The sequence below is a fragment of the Eutrigla gurnardus genome (genome assembly GCF_963514095.1).
Source record: "Eutrigla gurnardus genome assembly, chromosome: 8".
In the NCBI taxonomy this organism is placed as follows: domain Eukaryota; kingdom Metazoa; phylum Chordata; class Actinopteri; order Perciformes; family Triglidae; genus Eutrigla; species Eutrigla gurnardus.
Genome location: NC_139922.1, coordinates 13,917,386 through 13,936,381, shown reverse-complemented (window position 1 = coordinate 13,936,381; position 18,996 = coordinate 13,917,386). Strand labels below are relative to the sequence as shown.

Here is an 18,996-nt window from a genome sequence, read left to right as displayed (position 1 = left end):
CCAGAAAACAGCATCCCACCAGATGTGACATCCTCCACTCCCCAGGAGAGAGGGTCCAGGGTGGACCTTCCTCCAGCTGTCAGGGGCATGAGCCGTGGACAGAGCCGCTCCAGCATGCTGGATACTGCTGACGGTACACTCACACACCCAAGATGTTTATGTCCTTTAAATAAGGAGAAAAAACAGGGGGGTTTTCCACATGTTGAAATGTGATCTGGTCATTGATATTCTGTGTCGGATTAGAAGGTCTAACCATTTGCATGTACGAATCATGGCAGTTGAATGACATTTTCTGTTTTGCGTTGATCGTATTGGATCACAGCATTTCAGCGACGGAATGATTGGAGTTCAGTGATCTGCCCATGTTCACCCAGAATCATCTTCAACATTATCCTCATTTCACTGTCTGGTTAATGCGGCTAATCACAGTTATTTTGTGTTCTTTCTTTTGGGTCCATTAATCCTGTCCCTTCCTTGCCTTTCATTTAAAAAAGGAAAAAGAAAAGGTAATATAAATCGAAATCGGGGGAAGGGGATGGATGCTGAAGAGTCCTAAAGTCAGCTTGCTTTCCAGCCTGGTGTCTGTTACTCTGTCTCTATGTTCGTCTCGTGTCATAGGTTTAGACGTAGATAACCTCCTATATTTGATTTTTTTCATAAAGATTGTCCAATCTGTGTCTCCTACCAATTTCCCTCCCTGAATTCTTCTGCTGATTCTGATTCTGACTGCGTGCTTGTGCGTTAGGTTCTGCTTGTGAGAGAGTGCGTGATCATGCAGATTAGTCTTTGTGTTGCAGTAGATTTGCACGTCTGGGTGTGTGCTTGTGTTTCTGGGTTGTTATGACGGTGGCTGTTTTGTTGTCTTGGTGTGTGTCCAGGCGTGCCTGTCAATAGCAGGGTGTCCACTAAGATCCAGCAGCTGTTGAACACACTCAAACGGCCGAAGAGACCACCACTCAGCGAGTTCTTCCTCGATGACTCTGAGGAAATTGTAGAAGGTGAAGCACAGAGTGCATGCATTCATGTCTTTGTTTTTGTTAGAAGTGTTATCCCTCACTTATTCATGTGAGCACATTTGTCGTGCATGCATTTCACCATCCTACATAGTCCGTTAAACAATATCTCACTTGCTTGTTGTTGCTTCATTCAGGCTGATTGTGGGTGATTATTATTTCTGCTGCTTTTGATTTTAGGTTTGTAATGTTAGATTTTTTTGATTGCCTACAGCTACTGAGAGCTAACATAACTGACAAATACTATTTTTGTATAATAAGTGGACGCTTAACAGAAAGAAAATGTCCAAAATGAATGTATTATATGAACTTATAACACAGTTAAGGGATTATCGTTGTATGCTGTTGGTTTCTGGTAATCATCTACTGCCTCCCTCTCATTCATACCCCTCCTGCTGTCCAGTGCCCCAGCCGGACCCCAACACCCCGAAGCCAGAGGGACGTCAAATCATCCCAGTGAAGGGGGAGCCCCTGGGAGTGGTCAGTAACTGGCCTCCTGCTCTGCAGGCTGCCTTGGCCCGCTGGGGGGCAACCCAGGCCAAGAGCCCTGCCCTCACTGCTCTGGACATCACCGGCAAACCCCTCTACACGCTCACATATGGTGAGCACTCATAGAAATGATATTGTGGACAGTAGACAGCGAAGGATTTGTATATTGTTATTGTGTCCACTGAATGTAAATGTGAGAGAGATCTCTCGCTTATGAGCTGAGCTGGTTTAACTGAATTCATATTTGCTGGCTTAAGCAGAATTACACCTACATGTACGGTACATTTCCTACAGGAGCTACTTTGGGATGTGGAGTTGACCAATGCTGGATTAGTTAGACAACATGGTAAACAAACAACAAACTGCACATTTTATAATCATCATTTGCTTTTCTTCTCCACAGGAAAACTATGGAGTCGCAGTCTGAAACTGGCCTACACACTGCTGAATAAACTGGGCACAAAGACAGAACCTGTCCTACAGCCTGGAGATCGGGTAAGACTTCATCAGTCACCACCCAGTGTGTAATATAATAAAGAACATGGAAAACAACCTTTTCTCTTTCATAGGTGGCACTGGTATATCCCAACAGCGACCCTGGTATGTTCTGGGTAGCTTTCTATGGCTGCCTGTTAGCTGAGGTCATCCCTGTGCCCATTGAGGTACCGCTGTCACGACAGGTAACTATGACACTGTTGTCAAGTGGATTCCTGTGTGGTGATCAATGAGAAATAAAAAAATTAGATTGTATGAATGTATATCAGCCTTAGTTATCTTGTAGTCTGTGGCATTTTAACTAAGTGGTAACCAAGCAGCTATTTTATTTATTCACTAGAATATTACATAATACAATAATACATAGTACCATGTATGTCCTTATTATCATCCCTGGGTATGTGGTAAATACAATGCCTCATTGATCATATTGCCTAGTCATATTAAAAAATGGATTTATTATAAGTCCAATATATTGACGGGTAGAATGTGTAGTTTTTTTTAATTGTCACAGTATTTGTATACTGGCGTCTCCATGTGTGTCATAATTCTCTTGACCCTTGTGTCTCTCCATAGGATGCAGGCAGCCAGCAGATTGGCTTCCTATTGGGCAGCTGTGGTGTTAGTCTGGCGCTGACCAGTGAAGTGTGTCTCAAAGGGCTTCCCAAGACACCAAATGGAGAGATCATTCAGTTCAAAGGTCAGCCCAAATGCATCATTCACACTGCTGCATGCTCAGCAGCAGTCATCTCATTAGAGGGAATATGCAGTCTGATATTCACTGACCAATTAAGGGCCACAGTGTGTGAACGGGTGGATCTGTGGTCACACTTTGGGAAGATTCAAGTGTTCACTTTTGGCCTCGAAACCAGGAGGCTGGAAGGTGAACATTGTCAATTTAGTGTACCAAATTAGTGTACATAAACAGTCTCTCTTTTTGCTTTGTTTTCCACGTGTTTCTTTGTGATTATGTTTCCCAGGGTGGCCGAGGATGAAATGGGTAGTGACGGACACCAAGTATCTGACCAAACCCTCCAAAGACTGGCAGCCTCACATCCCCACCGCCAACACAGACACCGCCTACATAGAGGTACTCTACTCGACTCTACTCTACTCTACTGCACTATTAGCATTTCAACCACAATGTGATTAATTTTCCTAAATCCCTCCTGCCTGAGAAACTTGGAAAAAGTATATTACACATCATCTTTTAAATGACTCTGTAAAAAATATAATAGCTTTACAGTTTAATGTTATCCAGTGAGTTTTATTGTGCACTTGTTTCTCCACCTCTTCATTATCTTTTATTGACCTTAAATTAAAAAAAATCTCTAATATGATTTCTTTCTGCAGTACAAAGCAAGTAAGGAGGGGACGGTGATGGGAGTCGCTGTGTCCAAGATCTCCATGCTGACCCACTGTCAAGCCCTGACGCAGGCTTGTAACTATTGTGAAGGTCAGAGATCAGTGCTTTATGTAATAAATATACTTCCTGCCTCTCTTACGCTAACTCGCTTTGTGTGTTTAAGGATGAGATTAACAAACATTACAAACTAAGCTAAAAAAAGTTTAAAAATAATGCTCCGCTCTTGAGCTGTTAAACAGAGAGGCACCTCAGAGAAGATTAGCTGAGGATCACGATTAGTGGGAATATGCACTCTAACGGACCACAAAATTAAACAAATTATCTTTTATACAGTTAGCCGGTGGTTGCACACACCGCTTACGTGTCGTTGTGTTTTCTGTCTCAGGGGAGACACTTGTCAACGTGTTGGACTGCAAGAAGGATATGGGCATGTGGCACGGCGTCTTAACGGTGAGATTGCTGCAATTTGTACTGTATATCCAGACTAGTTGACCTTTTTAACCTTTGGTATGTAGCACAAGGTGACATTGACAATATGTGTATTGTTTTTTTTGAAGAGCATCATGAACAGAATCCACACCATCACGGTGCCATATGCTGTCATGAAAGCATGTCCCATGTCCTGGGTGCAGAGGGTCCACATTCACAAAGGTTCAGCCAATGTCCAGTTTTACTTTTATATTCCTGATTTGATTTGTATACATTTTTATTTTCAACACAATTTTGTATATGGTGTATAATGTATATATTGTTTATCAAAAGGTTTAATATTTAAAATGCTAAAAGTAGATGCATAAACATGATGACTACCTACATAACCAGTGAGTTGCACTGGAAAATGGCAGCAAACGTCGAGGAGAAACAGTATAGCAAACACAAATTGCACAGATAGTTGATGAAACAGACTCTGAATACAGAATGGAGGTGCACCTCATATAACATATTGTCCTTCCCCTCTGATAGCACGTGTTGCCTTAGTGAAGTGCAGGGACCTCCACTGGGCCATGATGGCCCACAAGGACCAGAGAGACACCAACCTGTCCTCCATACGTATGCTTATCGTGGCTGATGGTGCAAACCCATGTGAGTCATGTGGTCTCTTTGTAATAAAGAACTATAATATATCTGACTGTTTCACCCTGTTTTGGTAATGTTTTTTAAACCCATTGTTTGTTATCAGGGTCTGTGTCGTCGTGCGATGCCTTCCTGAATGTGTTTCAGTCTCATGGTCTGAAACCCGAGGTGATCTGCCCATGTGCCACCTCTCCCGAGGCCCTGACTGTGGCCATACGCAGGTAACACATTTGCATACTCAGACATTTGCATCCTCACACAACTTCTTACTCGCACTCTGCATACTCACAGGCTCCGAGACGCTCGTCATACAAGGGAGTTCATAACTTTGCCTGCAAATGAAGAGTTGCTTTACACGTGTTGAAAATGAAGTTATTTATATTTAGTGCTTCTCAATTATCGAGAGGGATATGTGTGTTTTTTTTTTTTCATTGAAATTAATTATTTTTTTGTGTTCAAGTTAAAAATGATAGAATTCGACCATTACTTTAGGCCATGTTCCTTACTTCTCCTTCCTTGTTTCAGATAAAATCACTGAAACCACTGCACTTTGAGACCGAGACTTGTTTTGTGCATCAGCAGACCTCAACAATGCTGCTGACCTGTGCCCTGTTACTATTCCTCTCATACCATCACTTCTCTTTGTGCCCTCCCTGCAGGCCTGGTGCTCGAGGTGCTCCACTACCAGCCAGGGCCATCCTGTCCATGGGCGGACTGAGCCACGGGGTCATCAGGGTGAACACAGAGGACAAGAACTCTGCTCTCACCGTTCAGGATGTGGGCCACATCATGCCTGGAGGTTAGCCACCACAGTTGGCTTTAATTGGCACTGCCGCTGCCCCATTTACTCAACATTGTTACTTTATCTTATCTTTATCGGAATTCGGGTACATACATAATGTCGTGAACTGTTTGTGTGTTTCAGCTCTCATGTGCATTGTGAAACCGGACGGGCCTCCTCAGCTCTGCAAGACAGACGAAATAGGAGAGATCGTTATCAACTCTCGGGCTGGAGGCACCATGTACTACGGCCTGCCTGGTGTCACCAAGAACACATTTGAGGTCCAACAAAGTTTAAAACCCATGTTTAAGATCATTTTGTTCTTGATACACTAATCTCTACATAACATTTCTTCTAGAATAGTGGAACAGAGTATGAAAACATGTAACATGCTGTGACAAATATTTGGCATGAGTGTCGAGTGTGTTCTGGGGATGAGCTTGGGTCCCCCTCTATCTACCCTGAACAGGATAAGCTGGTTTAGAAAATGGATGGATGAGAGCACCGGTTTAAATGAGCCACTAGATGGAGCCATAATCACAAAACTGTTGCATTGTAGTTTTCCCATAGCCTCCTAATTATTCTCACAATCCCTAAGTATTTTTTCATTCAGTACATCCATCCATCCATCCATCCATTTTCTACCGCTTATCCTGTATTCAGGGTCGCGGGGGGGCTGGAGCCGATCCCAGCTGTCATTGGGTGAAGGCAGGGTTCACCCTGGACAGGACGCCAGTCTATCACAGGGCCGACATGTAGAGACAGACAACCATTCACTCTCACATTCACACCTACGGGACATTTAGAGTCACCAATGAACCTATCCCCATCCTGCATGTCTTTGGACTGTGGGAGGAAGACACGGGGAGAACATGCAAACTCCCCACAGAAGGGACCCGGGAATCGAACTCGGGACCCTGTTGCTGTGAGGCGACAGTGCTACCCACCACACCACTGTGCAGCCCCTCACTTAGTACATTTTAATTTAAATATTTTAGGCAATAAACCACAATTAAACTAAACTTTTAAGTAGTATCACAACTTGTTGGTGAACATTTTTAAATGTAATTTCAGAGTGAGATTTATATTTGAGTTCAATTTTTGATTTATCTGCTAATCTGTAGGTGATCCCTGTCAACCAAGCTGGAGCACCTATAGGAGAAATTCCCTTCAGTCGGACTGGTCTGCTTGGATTTGTAGGACCGGTAAGGCGTGCACACACACACGCACACACACACACACACACACACACACACACACACACACACACACAGATAAATAAAGAGTTCCCCTTTTGAAATTCAACTGGAGAAATAAGGTGACTGTTTTCCTTACTGAGTAAAGCTGTCTGCTCCACAGGGCAGTCTGGTGTTCGTTGTGGGGAAGATCGAGGGTTTGCTGATGGTGAGCGGGCGACGCCACAACGCCGATGACCTGGTGGCCACCGCGCTGGCAGTGGAGCCTGTCAAAACAGTTTACAGGGGGAGGTGAGACACTTACTGCTCCCTGTGAGCCATTCTGCTTTGTCTGTAAAATTTCACCACATAATGGTGCATAAACAATGATCATTTTGTTATATTTTATTGGAATAGAACAATGAAGGCTCCTTTATCCCCCCATGTAGCCTCTCCCTATGTGTGATTGCTAATTTCACCGTTGTCTTCCATGCAGGATCGCTGTGTTCTCAGTGACGGTGTTTTATGATGAGAGGATAGTGATTGTGGCAGAGCAGAGGCCTGACGCCAGTGAGGAAGACAGCTTCCAGTGGATGAGTCGAGTACTGCAGGTAAAATTACATAACTAGTCCAGATCGACCGATTAATCTGTGCTGATAGGAAGTTTTTACAAACTATCGCTAACGGTGGAAGTGGGCTATGATAGTGGCTGATGGCTATGCAACCACACTATACACGTAAAGATATATATAATATATAACACTATCAGATCTGGATAGGGATCAGCCAATTAAGTGGCTATAAGCTTTTTTGTGCTCAAACTGTCCTTGTTATAAAAATCCCCCATATTCAACCTCTAATACATATTGTCACCTAGTGTGAAAATTCAATACATACTTGTCTTTTTCATGATGATGTTTAGATAGTCTGGCGACCTGTCCAGGGTGTTCTCTGCATTTGCCCTTAGTCAGCTGGGTACAGAAAATGGATGGGTGGATGATAGTACAGTATAAAGGCATACTAACTCTTGTTGTGTGACAGATTCTCCCTTTTAAGTTCTGTTTGAAATAGTTATGTAAATAAAAGTTTGTAGGTTGTTTGATAAATAAAAACACATTTTCTGATATATCGTGTCCATTCTGCATCTATTAAACAATATGATATGATGCGTAATTTCCTTCACAGGCCATTGACAGTATCCACCAGGTCGGCCTGTACTGCCTTGCTCTCGTCCCGGCCAACACGCTCCCAAAGACGCCCCTTGGAGGAATCCACATCTGTGAAACCAAACAGAACTTCCTAGAAGGAAACCTGCATCCCTGTAACATCCTCATGTGCCCACACACCTGCGTTACCAACATGCCCAAACCACGCCAGAAGCAGCCAGGTAGGCCACCTTAACCCACATCTACTGTAACATCACGGCAAAGAATGATTAAATGTAGAACGTGCCTTACTGAACACACTCTGATTGTCTTTGATCTTTAGTGGACGTCGGTCCTGCTTCTATGTTGGTCGGCAACTTGGTAGCAGGGAAGCGGATCGCCCAGGCTACAGGCAGAGAGCTGGGTGTGGTGGAGGACCAGGATCTGATCAGAAAGGTACTCTTTGCCACACAGTCTTTAAACCACATGTTGACCACACTGACCCTGGAATAATTATCAGAAGCGTAATCATGATGTCCATATGGTGTCAGGAAAATGAACCACTGTTTTTTAATTTCTATTAAACTGAATTGTTACATGTGAAGCAATCTATGATTCAAACATTAACACCTGGAGAGTGAGACATAATGTATCCTAATACGCTTGATACTGTTGCTATTCTTAGTCACTGTATATTACACTCAGTATTAGACGTGCTATGATTCATTTATTAATAATCAGAAACTATTACTAGTATCTATTTTACTGTTGGTCGAACAAAACAAGATAATTGATGATGGAATTTGGAAATTGTGATGATCATTTTCCATGAGCCGAAATGATTGCGCACTCAATCAAGAAAATAATTAATTACACTGACGTACAAACTGTTATAATGCTCTAAATCTGTTCAAGAAGTTAAAGATGACCCTGTACCAGTCAGGAAAATGTATGTTGATGTCTGATCCTAAATCTCTGTTGTTGTTCTGCCTTTAACTTTGCTTGGGTTGGGCTTTAGCTCTGTATGTGGCCCACCATGATGGTAAGGCTCTAGCCGGGCCCCCCCACCTGTTGTTGCTTCTCCTGCTTCTGTCAGTTAGTTGTGCTGCAGCCACCAGCAAACAGCTTTGACCCGACGCACACAGATGAGTGTTCAGGCTGGTTCCTTGGCCAGCAGGGGTCCACACACTTAAACTAATATACAGAAATACGTTACAAATCCAGTTAAATGCCACTCTCCATTTATTGGAGTCCCATAACAGATGTACTGCCATCACCTCTTCAGATTAAGAATTTGCCAGCAGCCTACTAGCTTTGCCAAACCGAAAGCTCAGCAGTAAATTAAGTGACATTCATCTACTCCAAAGTTTATTGTCCATCTTGCTTTATCATAGAGACACAAGTGGGTTTAAACAGTCTCCATTCATATATAGCCATTGAACACCATGGAATCATGTACTGTGATACATTATGCTAATATCTTGTCCTCATTTAAAAGCATTAATTAGAACCATTTTGGTGTGCACCTCTGCTCGCTGTGTCCACTGTGATGCTCCCACATGTAGCATGGCTTGATGAGTGGTCCAGACAGACGGTCTGCATGATGTGACTCCTGATTCTTTGTTGACCAGAGCACGACCTGTTGTCTGACTGAGAGAGCGAGAGAGAGAGACAGTGATTTTAATATGACACTGTTGTAAATTATGTTTGTTTGTCCAAACAACATCATGTTGTGATCTTTATTATTTAGTTCCTTTACATGTTGCCTAATATTCACTTGTTGTCTGCCTTTAACGGACATTCTTTCTTGTCATGTTTTTACTTTTCTGTGTACCGGCCAGTTCCTCAGCTTATTGATGCTACTAAGGCGTTTTAATATTGCCTTTGTGTTTAATTCTAAAAATAGCCATTGTTTTGTTGCCTTGGAGCAATTTTGCTTAAGAAATAGTACACCGGGGCACTGATGTGTTGTTTTCAGAGTTGTCATGACCCTTTTGTTGGAAAGGCCCGTAGCTTGTTAGTGGCTCCAGGTGCAGATGGTCTCAGCATGACCCTGAACTTGGCTCAAAAATATTCCCTGGACATACTCGTGTTTTGTTCCTCTGTGTCGGTCAAAAGTGAATGAAATGTTTCTTTTGTCACTGAAGATTTTTGGCTGTTGGTTGGATGATATATGAAGTGTCACTATGTTGACGAGCTTTTATGTGTTTTTATCTGTTGGATCATTTTTAAATGGGTAATTATTCGCCACAGACGCAGCTTTGTGTTTGTTTGTGTTTTTTACGTGTGCAGTATATGTGTTGAGTCAGTCCACTATTAATGCTTATGTGGTGACACACTCTCTTTACCAGCACCAGTTTCTGTCTGAAGCTCTGCAATGGAGAGCTCAGACCGACCCGGATCATGTCCTGTATGTGCTGCTCAATGCCAAGGTAGATTACACACACACACACACACACACACACACACACACACACACACACACACACACACACACACACACACACAAGCACACACACACACACAAATACATCTGGATATGAGATTATAGCAACACCCAAATAATGCTTCCGTTTCTGACACTTTCGCTCTCTTTTCGCTGAAGGGGGTGGCAGTGTGCACCGCCACTTGTGCTCAACTGCACAAGAGAGCAGAGAAAATCACTGCGACCTTAATGGAGAGAGGAGGCCTCAACACCGGAGACAATGTGGTGCTGCTTTATCCCCCAGGTAAACACACACACATCTCATTGTAGATGTCCTTTTTTTCTTTCTTCTTTTTCATTTAATATACATACAATATAGCTGTTTAATTTGCCTGCGTTTCATTTCACACGGTTCCTGTCTGTCTCTGATTTTTGTAGGTGTTGACCTGATAGCCGCTTTCTATGGCTGTCTCTATGCGGGTGTCATCCCTGTTACAGTGAGGCCGCCCCACCCACAGAACCTGGCTGCTACGCTCCCCACTGTCCGCATGATCATCGATGTGAGTGCACAAAAAAACACTCACAAAAACACTGATTTTCAAATGAAATTTTGAAATCTGTAAACATGCATTTTCCAAAAAATTGTAATACGTAAGTAATTGTCTTAAGGTAAGTAATCAACTGGGGAAGTTTCATGGCAATATCTATTCGTTTTTTACCCTATTAACCTGGGGTGTTTACCCTTAAAGGGCCAGTGCACCTACACACACATTTCCTCTCCAAAACAAAACATACAATTAGCCAAAGAAGCTCAACGCCAAACGTTTTGGAGAGCTCCGCATGGCTACTATTGGATGAATTTTGTCTCAATTGACAAATCTTTCAAATCGTAGACCAGGCCTTTAAGTGATTATTATAATTGTTTAAGTGCCCTAAAGTAACTGAGTCCCAACCGGATTCAGTGAAGTAGTTTTGATGTTGACCCCTATATATTATTTCCCCGGAGGGAAGCAAATAAAACAAAACTTCACCTCAGGTATCAATAAAGTATAACAATAATTAAAGGTCTTTTATGTGAGCAAAGGATGGATTTGTTCCAGAGGTCACTGTTCATCGTAGTTTATATCGTTGAATTAACTTCTTTGTATTTTTGTTTGGTTTCACAGGTGAGCAAAGCAGCTTGCATCCTCACCACTCAGCCTCTCATGAGGATCCTCAGGTCCAGGGAGGCTGCTGCCAGTGTCAACATCAAGACGTGGCCAACTATCATCGATACAGGTGCTGGAGACCCGTTCAAATAAGAATAGCTTAGAGGCATGAGGCATTATGTAACGCAGCTGACCATCATTTTTATTAAAAATGTCTGAGAGTTTAACATTGATTTAGAACAACAACTTTGGGCCGAAGTATTCCCCTTCTGGCCACAAGGTGTCCTGTTTGCTCTTTGCCTAACATTTTGGGAAACCTATTAGAAACTGAAGGTTACTCTCTGTAGTCCTAAATATTCTCAGCAAGTTGCAACCGAGTGGTGTAGCATATGGCAAATACCAAAACACAGAACAGTTACCAGGTTGCAGGACATTCCCAATGGCAAACAATAACAAGAGTAATACAGTACATGAGTTATTATTATTTATCATTATTTATCTTGTCCAGTGCGAAAATAACAAAAATCCTCTTCCCTCTTCTCCCAGATGATCTCCCCAGAAAGCGGCCTCCCCAAATTTATAAGCCCCCTACAGCTGAGATGCTGGCCTACTTGGACTTCAGTGTGTCCACCACAGGCATGCTGACTGGAGTCAAGGTAAATTCCTCTCACAAATCAGGCATATTTATATAACATGAAGCTTTACACTCTTTCACTTATGCTGTCATCATACCTACAAGTAAGCAAGCCCACCTTTATGTCTCCTTCCTGTCAGATGTCCCATGCTGCAATCAGCACTCTGTGCCGCTCCATTAAGCTGCAGTGTGAGCTCTACTCCTCGCGCCAAATAGCCATCTGCCTGGACCCATACTGTGGCCTGGGCTTCGTCCTGTGGTGCCTCTCCAGGTAACACACACACACACACACACACACACACACTCTTAATATCACATTTCACATAAATTGTTGTTCCTGTAAATGTGTGTCTGTAGCGAGTGTGTTTTTGGCCCAGTGTTTACTCAGGTCACCAGTCCATCCTTATCCCTCCCCTGGAGCTGGAGAGCTCGCTGCCTCTGTGGCTGAGCACGCTCAGTCAGTACAAGATCAGAGACACCTTCTGCTCCTACTCTGTGATGGAGCTCTGCACCAAAGGCCTGGGCACGCAGACCGAGATGCTGAAGGTCAGAGTCACACTCGTGCCCAAAATAATTATGCAACATGTGGTTCCCTTTGAAATGACTGAGACTGAATCACTGAAACAACAGTGACAATTGGTTGCACAGGAATCTCATATGCCGCGAAGGCAACTAATAAACACCTAACGATTCATAGTTTTTACGTATTTTTGGACACTTAATCATTGAGATGACAGTAGAGAGAAGACAGGATATGAGGCGACTGAGAGTTAGGGAACATAAATAGAACTTTTGTACATTGTCAATCATTTCAGACTGTTCATAGTAGACCAAGCTGCAGTTCATCAAATGCATAAATTGCATACTTATTGGACTAAATGGAAGTTTATGTCTAGTCCTTGTCGCTGAGTGTAGCTCAATATCTCAATGCACTTCCGATAAAAATGTCCTCAGTATGAATAAGCATTAGCCGTGCGTGTCTCCAGGCGCGGGGCCTGAATCTGTCGTGCGTGCGGAGCTGCGTGGTGATAGCAGAGGAGCGGCCACGTCTCACTCTCACGCAGGCCTTCTCCAAGCTCTTCAAAGATCTGGGCCTGTCGCCGCGCGCCGTCAGCACCGCCTTTGGCTCCAGGGTCAACCTGGCCATCTGCCTGCAGGTTGGTTTCATACAGACACACTGAATAGCCTCACGCTTACTCTCTAATTCATTTCTTGTGTGTCATATGCTTCTTTTCATCTACAGTGTTTAATCTTGAACACTTACCCTCCAGTTATTTTTGTTACATTTTTTAATTACCATCTGCATGTTTCTTTATTCTACTCTACGGAAATGTTTTTAAATACCAACCTGATGTTTTTGAGTGTTGAGTATTTATGTTCCTCTCTGCATCATCAGGGCACTGCTGGACCAGACCCCTCCACCGTCTATGTTGACATGAAGTCGCTGCGCCACGACAGGTAAGAATGTCAAATGTGCAAATGTCACATGTGGCGACTGGTGAAAACAAACGATCAAATCGAACAGAATGATTGACGGCCCGTCTTTTATCCGTGTCCCTCAGGGTGAGACTGGTGGAACGAGGAGCGCCACAGAGTCTTCCACTTATGGAGTCAGGCACTGTAAGTATTGATTATTGATGAAAAAGACTTGAGGGTGTATCATGCTCTCACTGACCACAGACCCGGAGCATCAATAGAAGCGGTTGTATTATATCTAAAGCAAAACTCTCACTTCACCCTCTAAGATCCTACCAGGAGTGAGGGTCATCATAGTCAACCCGGAGACCAGAGGCCCTCTGGGAGATTCACATCTTGGCGAGGTGAGTGGACATGATTTTGCAAATACCAGAAATCAATGAATTTGAAGGAGATCTCAAATTTTACGTAAAAGATTTTAAGAGGTCACACAAATGTACAACATTTTTTTGTTTTGTTTCTTTTCAGATCTGGGTGAGCAGCCCTCACAGTGCCAGTGGCTACTACACAATCTATGGAGAGGAGAGCCTGCAGGCAGATCATTTCAACACCAGACTCAGCTTCGGGGAGCCACACACCCTGTGGGCCAGGACGGGCTACCTCGGCTTCATCAAGAGGACTGAGCTGCTGGATGCAAGTGGAGGTAAGAGCACGTTTGAACACAATTCACCTCATTCACTCACTTTCTGCCTCTCTTTTATCGCGTCTTGAGGTGGGCAATATCGTTTAAGTTTATATTGGGACATCAACATATTTCATGAAGTAGTAAAGTTTCTGAAAATTATTGATTGATTAAAATCATTTTAAAATTGTTGATGGATAACCTAATCTAATAAATAAATATCGGAAAAATAAAGGTCCATCATTGATGAAAAATAATCAAAAATAAATCTAATAATGGTATAAAGCAGTTAATTTCTTAAGTCAACTTCACTTCATTAATTTGCAATAGACTGATACCACAGCATCAACGGTGAAAGGAGCCAAAATGTCGACTGTCACAACTTTCGGTTATATGCAGCCTTGATAATTCTTGAAAAGAGGCAGAAAAGGGCACATGGAAAACAAAAAATATAATGTGCAAGTATCTACAGTGATATTATCACACGACCTCTGTTTTTCCCTAATTATGACAAAATGACGTACATGGCAGATTTTCACAGGATCAAAACCGACAACCTCCACATTTATTACAAATGACTAGAGGTCCTCGGGTATTATTTTACTGTGAACAGAACTTTACAGTATATATTGTCCAACCCTTGTAAAGTCCATACCTATAAATAATAAAATACCTCTTCTTTACTCCAGATCGTCATGATGCCTTGTTTGTGGTGGGCTCTCTTGATGAGACGTTGGAGTTGAGGGGGCTCCGCTATCACCCCATCGACATTGAGACATCCGTGTCCCGAGCCCACCGCTGCATCGCAGAAAGGTGATCTCCTTCATTAATTTTCATTAATTTTTTCTTTTACACAATCACTGAGAACGACCATAACCTCCACAGAGATAATGTGACTAAACAACTCTCGCTCCTCAGTGCTGTGTTTACATGGACCAACCTGCTAGTGGTGGTGGCGGAGCTGAGCGGCTCGGAGCAGGAGGCCTTGGACCTGGTGCCCCTCGTCACCAACGTGGTCCTGGAGGAGCACCACCTCATCGTCGGGGTGGTGGTCATCGTGGACCCCGGGGTGATCCCCATAAACTCCAGAGGAGAGAAGCAGAGGATGCACCTGCGAGACTCCTTCCTGGCAGACCAACTGGACCCCATCTACGTGGCCTACAACATGTGATTCACCGACTGATGAGAATGCAGAAAACTGAGCCAGGCTCTGAGAACAGACGTGAGGAAGAAAGACTTCGGGGTGCCTTCAGTAGCATCCTCGATGTTGCTGCAGCTGAGACACACATTCGAAACACCAACCAGAATGCAAGTACAGTCACGAGAACGTGCTTCCCTCTCAGAAACGGTTTCTTCTTTGCTTCCACCTACTCAATCGCTGCAGTCGAGCTTCACTGACATCTTCTGAGGGGTGGGGTTGGATATTTTCTGTCCTCCACCCATCAAATAGAAGAAAATTGATCTTCATCTTCTCTGTGCATCCCACCTCTCCCCACATAGCTCCAATTCATGTTTTAAATTACATTTGAGTTATATACTTTCATCAAAGAAAGAAATCCTCCCCTCCTTCCATTCCTTGTTTTTATTTTTTTATCCTGAACCATTCATCTTAGTGTGCTTCTTGTTTTAACCCCCCGGGACTCTTGAAGGCAGGATGGCACACTGGAACAGCTGAGAGGAGCTGGAACTTTCACCCTCTTGCACTTTAAGTCCTTGCACCTCAGAGTCCACTTCCCGTCTCTCCTGCCTCCAGGACACACACCCCATGTTTGCTGCTTCCGTGAGAGCAAATCCACATCAGTATTAAAAATCGGGGGCGGTCCAGACGGATGGCCTTCCTCTACCAGGTGCTCGGTGGCTCTCGCCTCCCATCACTTACTAGGATTTGCCAGCAGAGGCGCTGTCCGCATTCACGTGTTATAAAATGTCCTAAAAAATACACTTGAATCATTTGTTGGTGTGGGAAAAGAAAGACTCGCTTCTTGAACATACCCCACAAACCTGGATCATCTTTGATGGGCAGAAACACGCATTCATTTTCAGTGTGAGTCCGTTAGATAGTTCTTATGATTGTGAAGTACTAATACATTCTTTTAAAAGCACCGATTTTCAGAAGAAGAGTTGAAGCGATACCTGGTGTTTCAGGTATAGAGAACATGTGGGCCCTAAAAAAAACAACCTGTAACAAGCCATGGAGTCACACAGCAGTGAATCGGTTGGTTCGACAGTCAGCGGCATATCACTCAGTCTTAATTAGAAGGCGGAATTCACGCCATTATCACAGACTCCAGACGGACTTTGTCTGCTAATGAGGACCGTGTAATACTATTGAAAGCTCCATAACAAGCAAGTTAGTGGACCTCGAGTTGAGATTTGTACAGAATAATTTACCATTTTCTGGCTTGAACTGAAGTGAGCCGCTAGCTTCCAGTCTGTGTGTCATTTCCCACGTTAAAGCAAAGAGCGTCTTTCACTCAACGTTGGTGATTAAATAACCGTAGATCATCAGAAGGCAAGTCAGTGCCTTTTTTTCATGGTGACATTTGTGATTACAAACAAAATCAGATATCAAGAATGACTTGCCTTACTAAACCTGTGGAACCAGTACTTTTTATGTTTTAATCCTTCATTTCTAGCAGTACTATTAGTGTAATTAAAGGACTTTTCCACTATTTTTTCAGATGTGGAATTGGACGCCAGTTTATAACTCATAATACACTCGTATCACGTTTTTTAGTGGAAAGCGGGGGGCGTCTTGTTCTTAAGATATTTGCAGTCATGCCTTTCTCATTTCATCATTACCATTGAAACCAATTCTTTCTGAATGTCTGCAACACTGAAAAAAAAAAAAATTAGGAATGAACAACAATCAGTAAGCAACCCATGATTTAAAAATGACAGAAGCCTCCTTTATATGTAAAAAGAAAAAAGGGGGAGGTAATAAATGAGGGTGATGATGTTGTCTGTATACTGTATTTTAGAGGTCAAATATTACTGGTGTTAATGTGTACATGGATATGAACTTTGTCGATAAAAACTTGACTGATCTTTCATACTTGACAGCATTTTTCTGCATTGTTACTTTAATGGTATCACATTGCAAAAGAGAAAATGGTTTCAGATTATTTTGGCAGGAACAATGTGCACTTTCCCAATATCATTTTGTGTGCGTGCGTGCGTGCGTGCGTGTGTGTGTGCGAGTGTGTGTGTGTGTGTGCGTGTGTGTGTGTGTGTGTGTGTGTGGTATGTGTGAATGTGTGTGTCCATTTAAACAGTGATATTTGGCTTTTTTGGTGCAACAAGGTTTGTCTTTTGTAAGAAAAAGAAAATCCCAGAATATTGAACCTTTTTTTTTTTTAATTTCTTTACATGTCACCGCCACTGTATTTTAATTATTTCAATCCAAGTTTGTAATCGGATATGTGTTTTTTTAGGATTTTCATCAATACTTTCCTGGTATAATCTTTCTTTTAAACAGCAAACCTTCTGCAATGAGCTGGTTTGATTTCAAAGCAGCTCGACATTCAGCACAACACGTCAATAAACCACTTTCCATTCAGTGAAACCGACACTGACGACATGTATGTGAGCCAGTATCTGGGGCACATTAGAGTTACTCATTAATAACAAAGAAGCTTCTGAGCTGCTGTGTGATAATTGCTTTGTTGCTACCGTTTTCACGCAAACAAGTTTTAATAAAGTTTTATAATGTCATGTTGGCCTTCAAGCCTTTTCAATAGACGTTGGTGCTATTCAATAAGGGAAAGTTGAAAGACTTTTTTTTTTTTTTTGCCTCCAATGTCATGACAAAGGTTTCTTCCTGGATGCCCTATTGTGTGAAAAATAAGTCATTCTTTTTCCATGCCAACATTTCACTCACTGCTCTGTTCTAACATTGTTCGTCATCACCGGTTTTCATCGGCTCCGAGATCCGATGAAAACCCTCTCAACAGGCAACTCGACATGGACAATGCAACTCGACATATCCTCCATTTTAATATTTATTTCAGTTTTCAAGTTGTCGTGTTGTGAGGAATGACGTGCATTTCAAACCTCCAAAGTTATTCTAAGCACAAAATGTAAATGTACATGTGAGGTAATGAAATTAGGATCTTTCACACACAAAAAAAACAAACTCAAGGGCCCACAATGTATACCTCAACGACTGTCTGTTCACTATGCATCATCGAGCTGCAGCAAAGACATTCTGAACTAGTCAATGGTGCGATAACTTCTAACAACATGTCTTACTTGACAAAAAAAAAAAAAACACTGTCACACTGTCATTGGATGTGTTTCATGTCGAATAAAAAAAATCCTTTGTCAGACTTTTTCTTGCTCTTTTCTTATTTCCCTTCTGAACATCTGGAAGCAGCTGCTGCAGTAAAAGAAAACTGCATCTTCCCTCCACCAGGTGGCAGTCTAACTACTTAATCTGAATCTATTTAAATTGCTCCCCCCATGTGATCATGTCATCAGGCCCAGTTTGAGACATCTGCAAATAGTCCCATATTAAACATAATTTTCACTTGTACTTATCACGTCATGTTATAAAAATGATGAAAATATTATTTAATAATACTAAAGGGTATCTTATACCCACTTAGTGCTTTTTAAATTATTTAGGGTTCTTCTTGTCCCCCTAATTCAGCTAGTGTGTAAAGTGTTTGTTTTATTACATTTATACTACTTTAAGGTAGCAGTATTATGGAATGACATTTAAAGGTTGAGTAGTTGATTCTATTCAGAAACTCTTTGTTATATTACTTGAAATCTTTGTACCATACCCATAGCAATGAATACATTAAATGCTCTGACATACAATAAAAAAAATTAAAAAATGTCATTGTTGCCGTGGCAGGTCTGGAAGAAAAAAACGTCCAACAGTCGGGTCGGAGAAAATAATTGGAAGGCCTGCCTGTCAGTCAATGCTTACTACCTGATTGCGAGCACTCTGCTGATCTCGAGCTCGTTGTGGCGTTCTGGGGGCGTGGCTTTGAACAGACGTCTGAGTGAAGAGGGCGGGACTTTTTCGGTTCAGCGATGCGTTCAAAGTCAAAGTCTCTGGTTTTTCCAAATGACCTCAACCTTTAAGCCAATATATATATATATATATATATATATATATATATATATATATATATAAATATATA

The 18,996-nt window shown here is 42.4% G+C and overlaps 1 protein-coding gene across 1 annotated transcript in view; it reads left to right on the top strand.

The window, feature by feature from the left end:
- dip2ba (disco-interacting protein 2 homolog Ba) overlaps positions 1-18,171 on the top strand; it is a 39,703-nt gene extending 21,532 nt beyond the window's left edge. The window contains exons 6-38 of the mRNA XM_084016185.1: positions 5-133; positions 879-998; positions 1,417-1,614; positions 1,906-1,997; positions 2,072-2,182; positions 2,574-2,697; positions 2,978-3,087; positions 3,351-3,453; positions 3,749-3,813; positions 3,921-4,014; positions 4,327-4,446; positions 4,544-4,658; positions 5,097-5,236; positions 5,363-5,499; positions 6,343-6,423; positions 6,578-6,705; positions 6,890-7,004; positions 7,579-7,780; positions 7,882-7,994; positions 9,890-9,970; positions 10,144-10,267; positions 10,402-10,523; positions 11,130-11,241; positions 11,658-11,767; positions 11,886-12,016; positions 12,123-12,291; positions 12,732-12,902; positions 13,142-13,203; positions 13,308-13,365; positions 13,491-13,565; positions 13,690-13,864; positions 14,533-14,656; positions 14,762-18,171. Coding sequence (XP_083872311.1) covers positions 5-133; positions 879-998; positions 1,417-1,614; positions 1,906-1,997; positions 2,072-2,182; positions 2,574-2,697; positions 2,978-3,087; positions 3,351-3,453; positions 3,749-3,813; positions 3,921-4,014; positions 4,327-4,446; positions 4,544-4,658; positions 5,097-5,236; positions 5,363-5,499; positions 6,343-6,423; positions 6,578-6,705; positions 6,890-7,004; positions 7,579-7,780; positions 7,882-7,994; positions 9,890-9,970; positions 10,144-10,267; positions 10,402-10,523; positions 11,130-11,241; positions 11,658-11,767; positions 11,886-12,016; positions 12,123-12,291; positions 12,732-12,902; positions 13,142-13,203; positions 13,308-13,365; positions 13,491-13,565; positions 13,690-13,864; positions 14,533-14,656; positions 14,762-15,014 — 4,064 coding nt within the window. The 3' untranslated portion in view covers positions 15,015-18,171. The remainder of the gene's footprint in view (positions 1-4; positions 134-878; positions 999-1,416; positions 1,615-1,905; positions 1,998-2,071; positions 2,183-2,573; positions 2,698-2,977; positions 3,088-3,350; positions 3,454-3,748; positions 3,814-3,920; positions 4,015-4,326; positions 4,447-4,543; positions 4,659-5,096; positions 5,237-5,362; positions 5,500-6,342; positions 6,424-6,577; positions 6,706-6,889; positions 7,005-7,578; positions 7,781-7,881; positions 7,995-9,889; positions 9,971-10,143; positions 10,268-10,401; positions 10,524-11,129; positions 11,242-11,657; positions 11,768-11,885; positions 12,017-12,122; positions 12,292-12,731; positions 12,903-13,141; positions 13,204-13,307; positions 13,366-13,490; positions 13,566-13,689; positions 13,865-14,532; positions 14,657-14,761) is intronic.
- Positions 18,172-18,996: the final 825 nt, after the last annotated feature.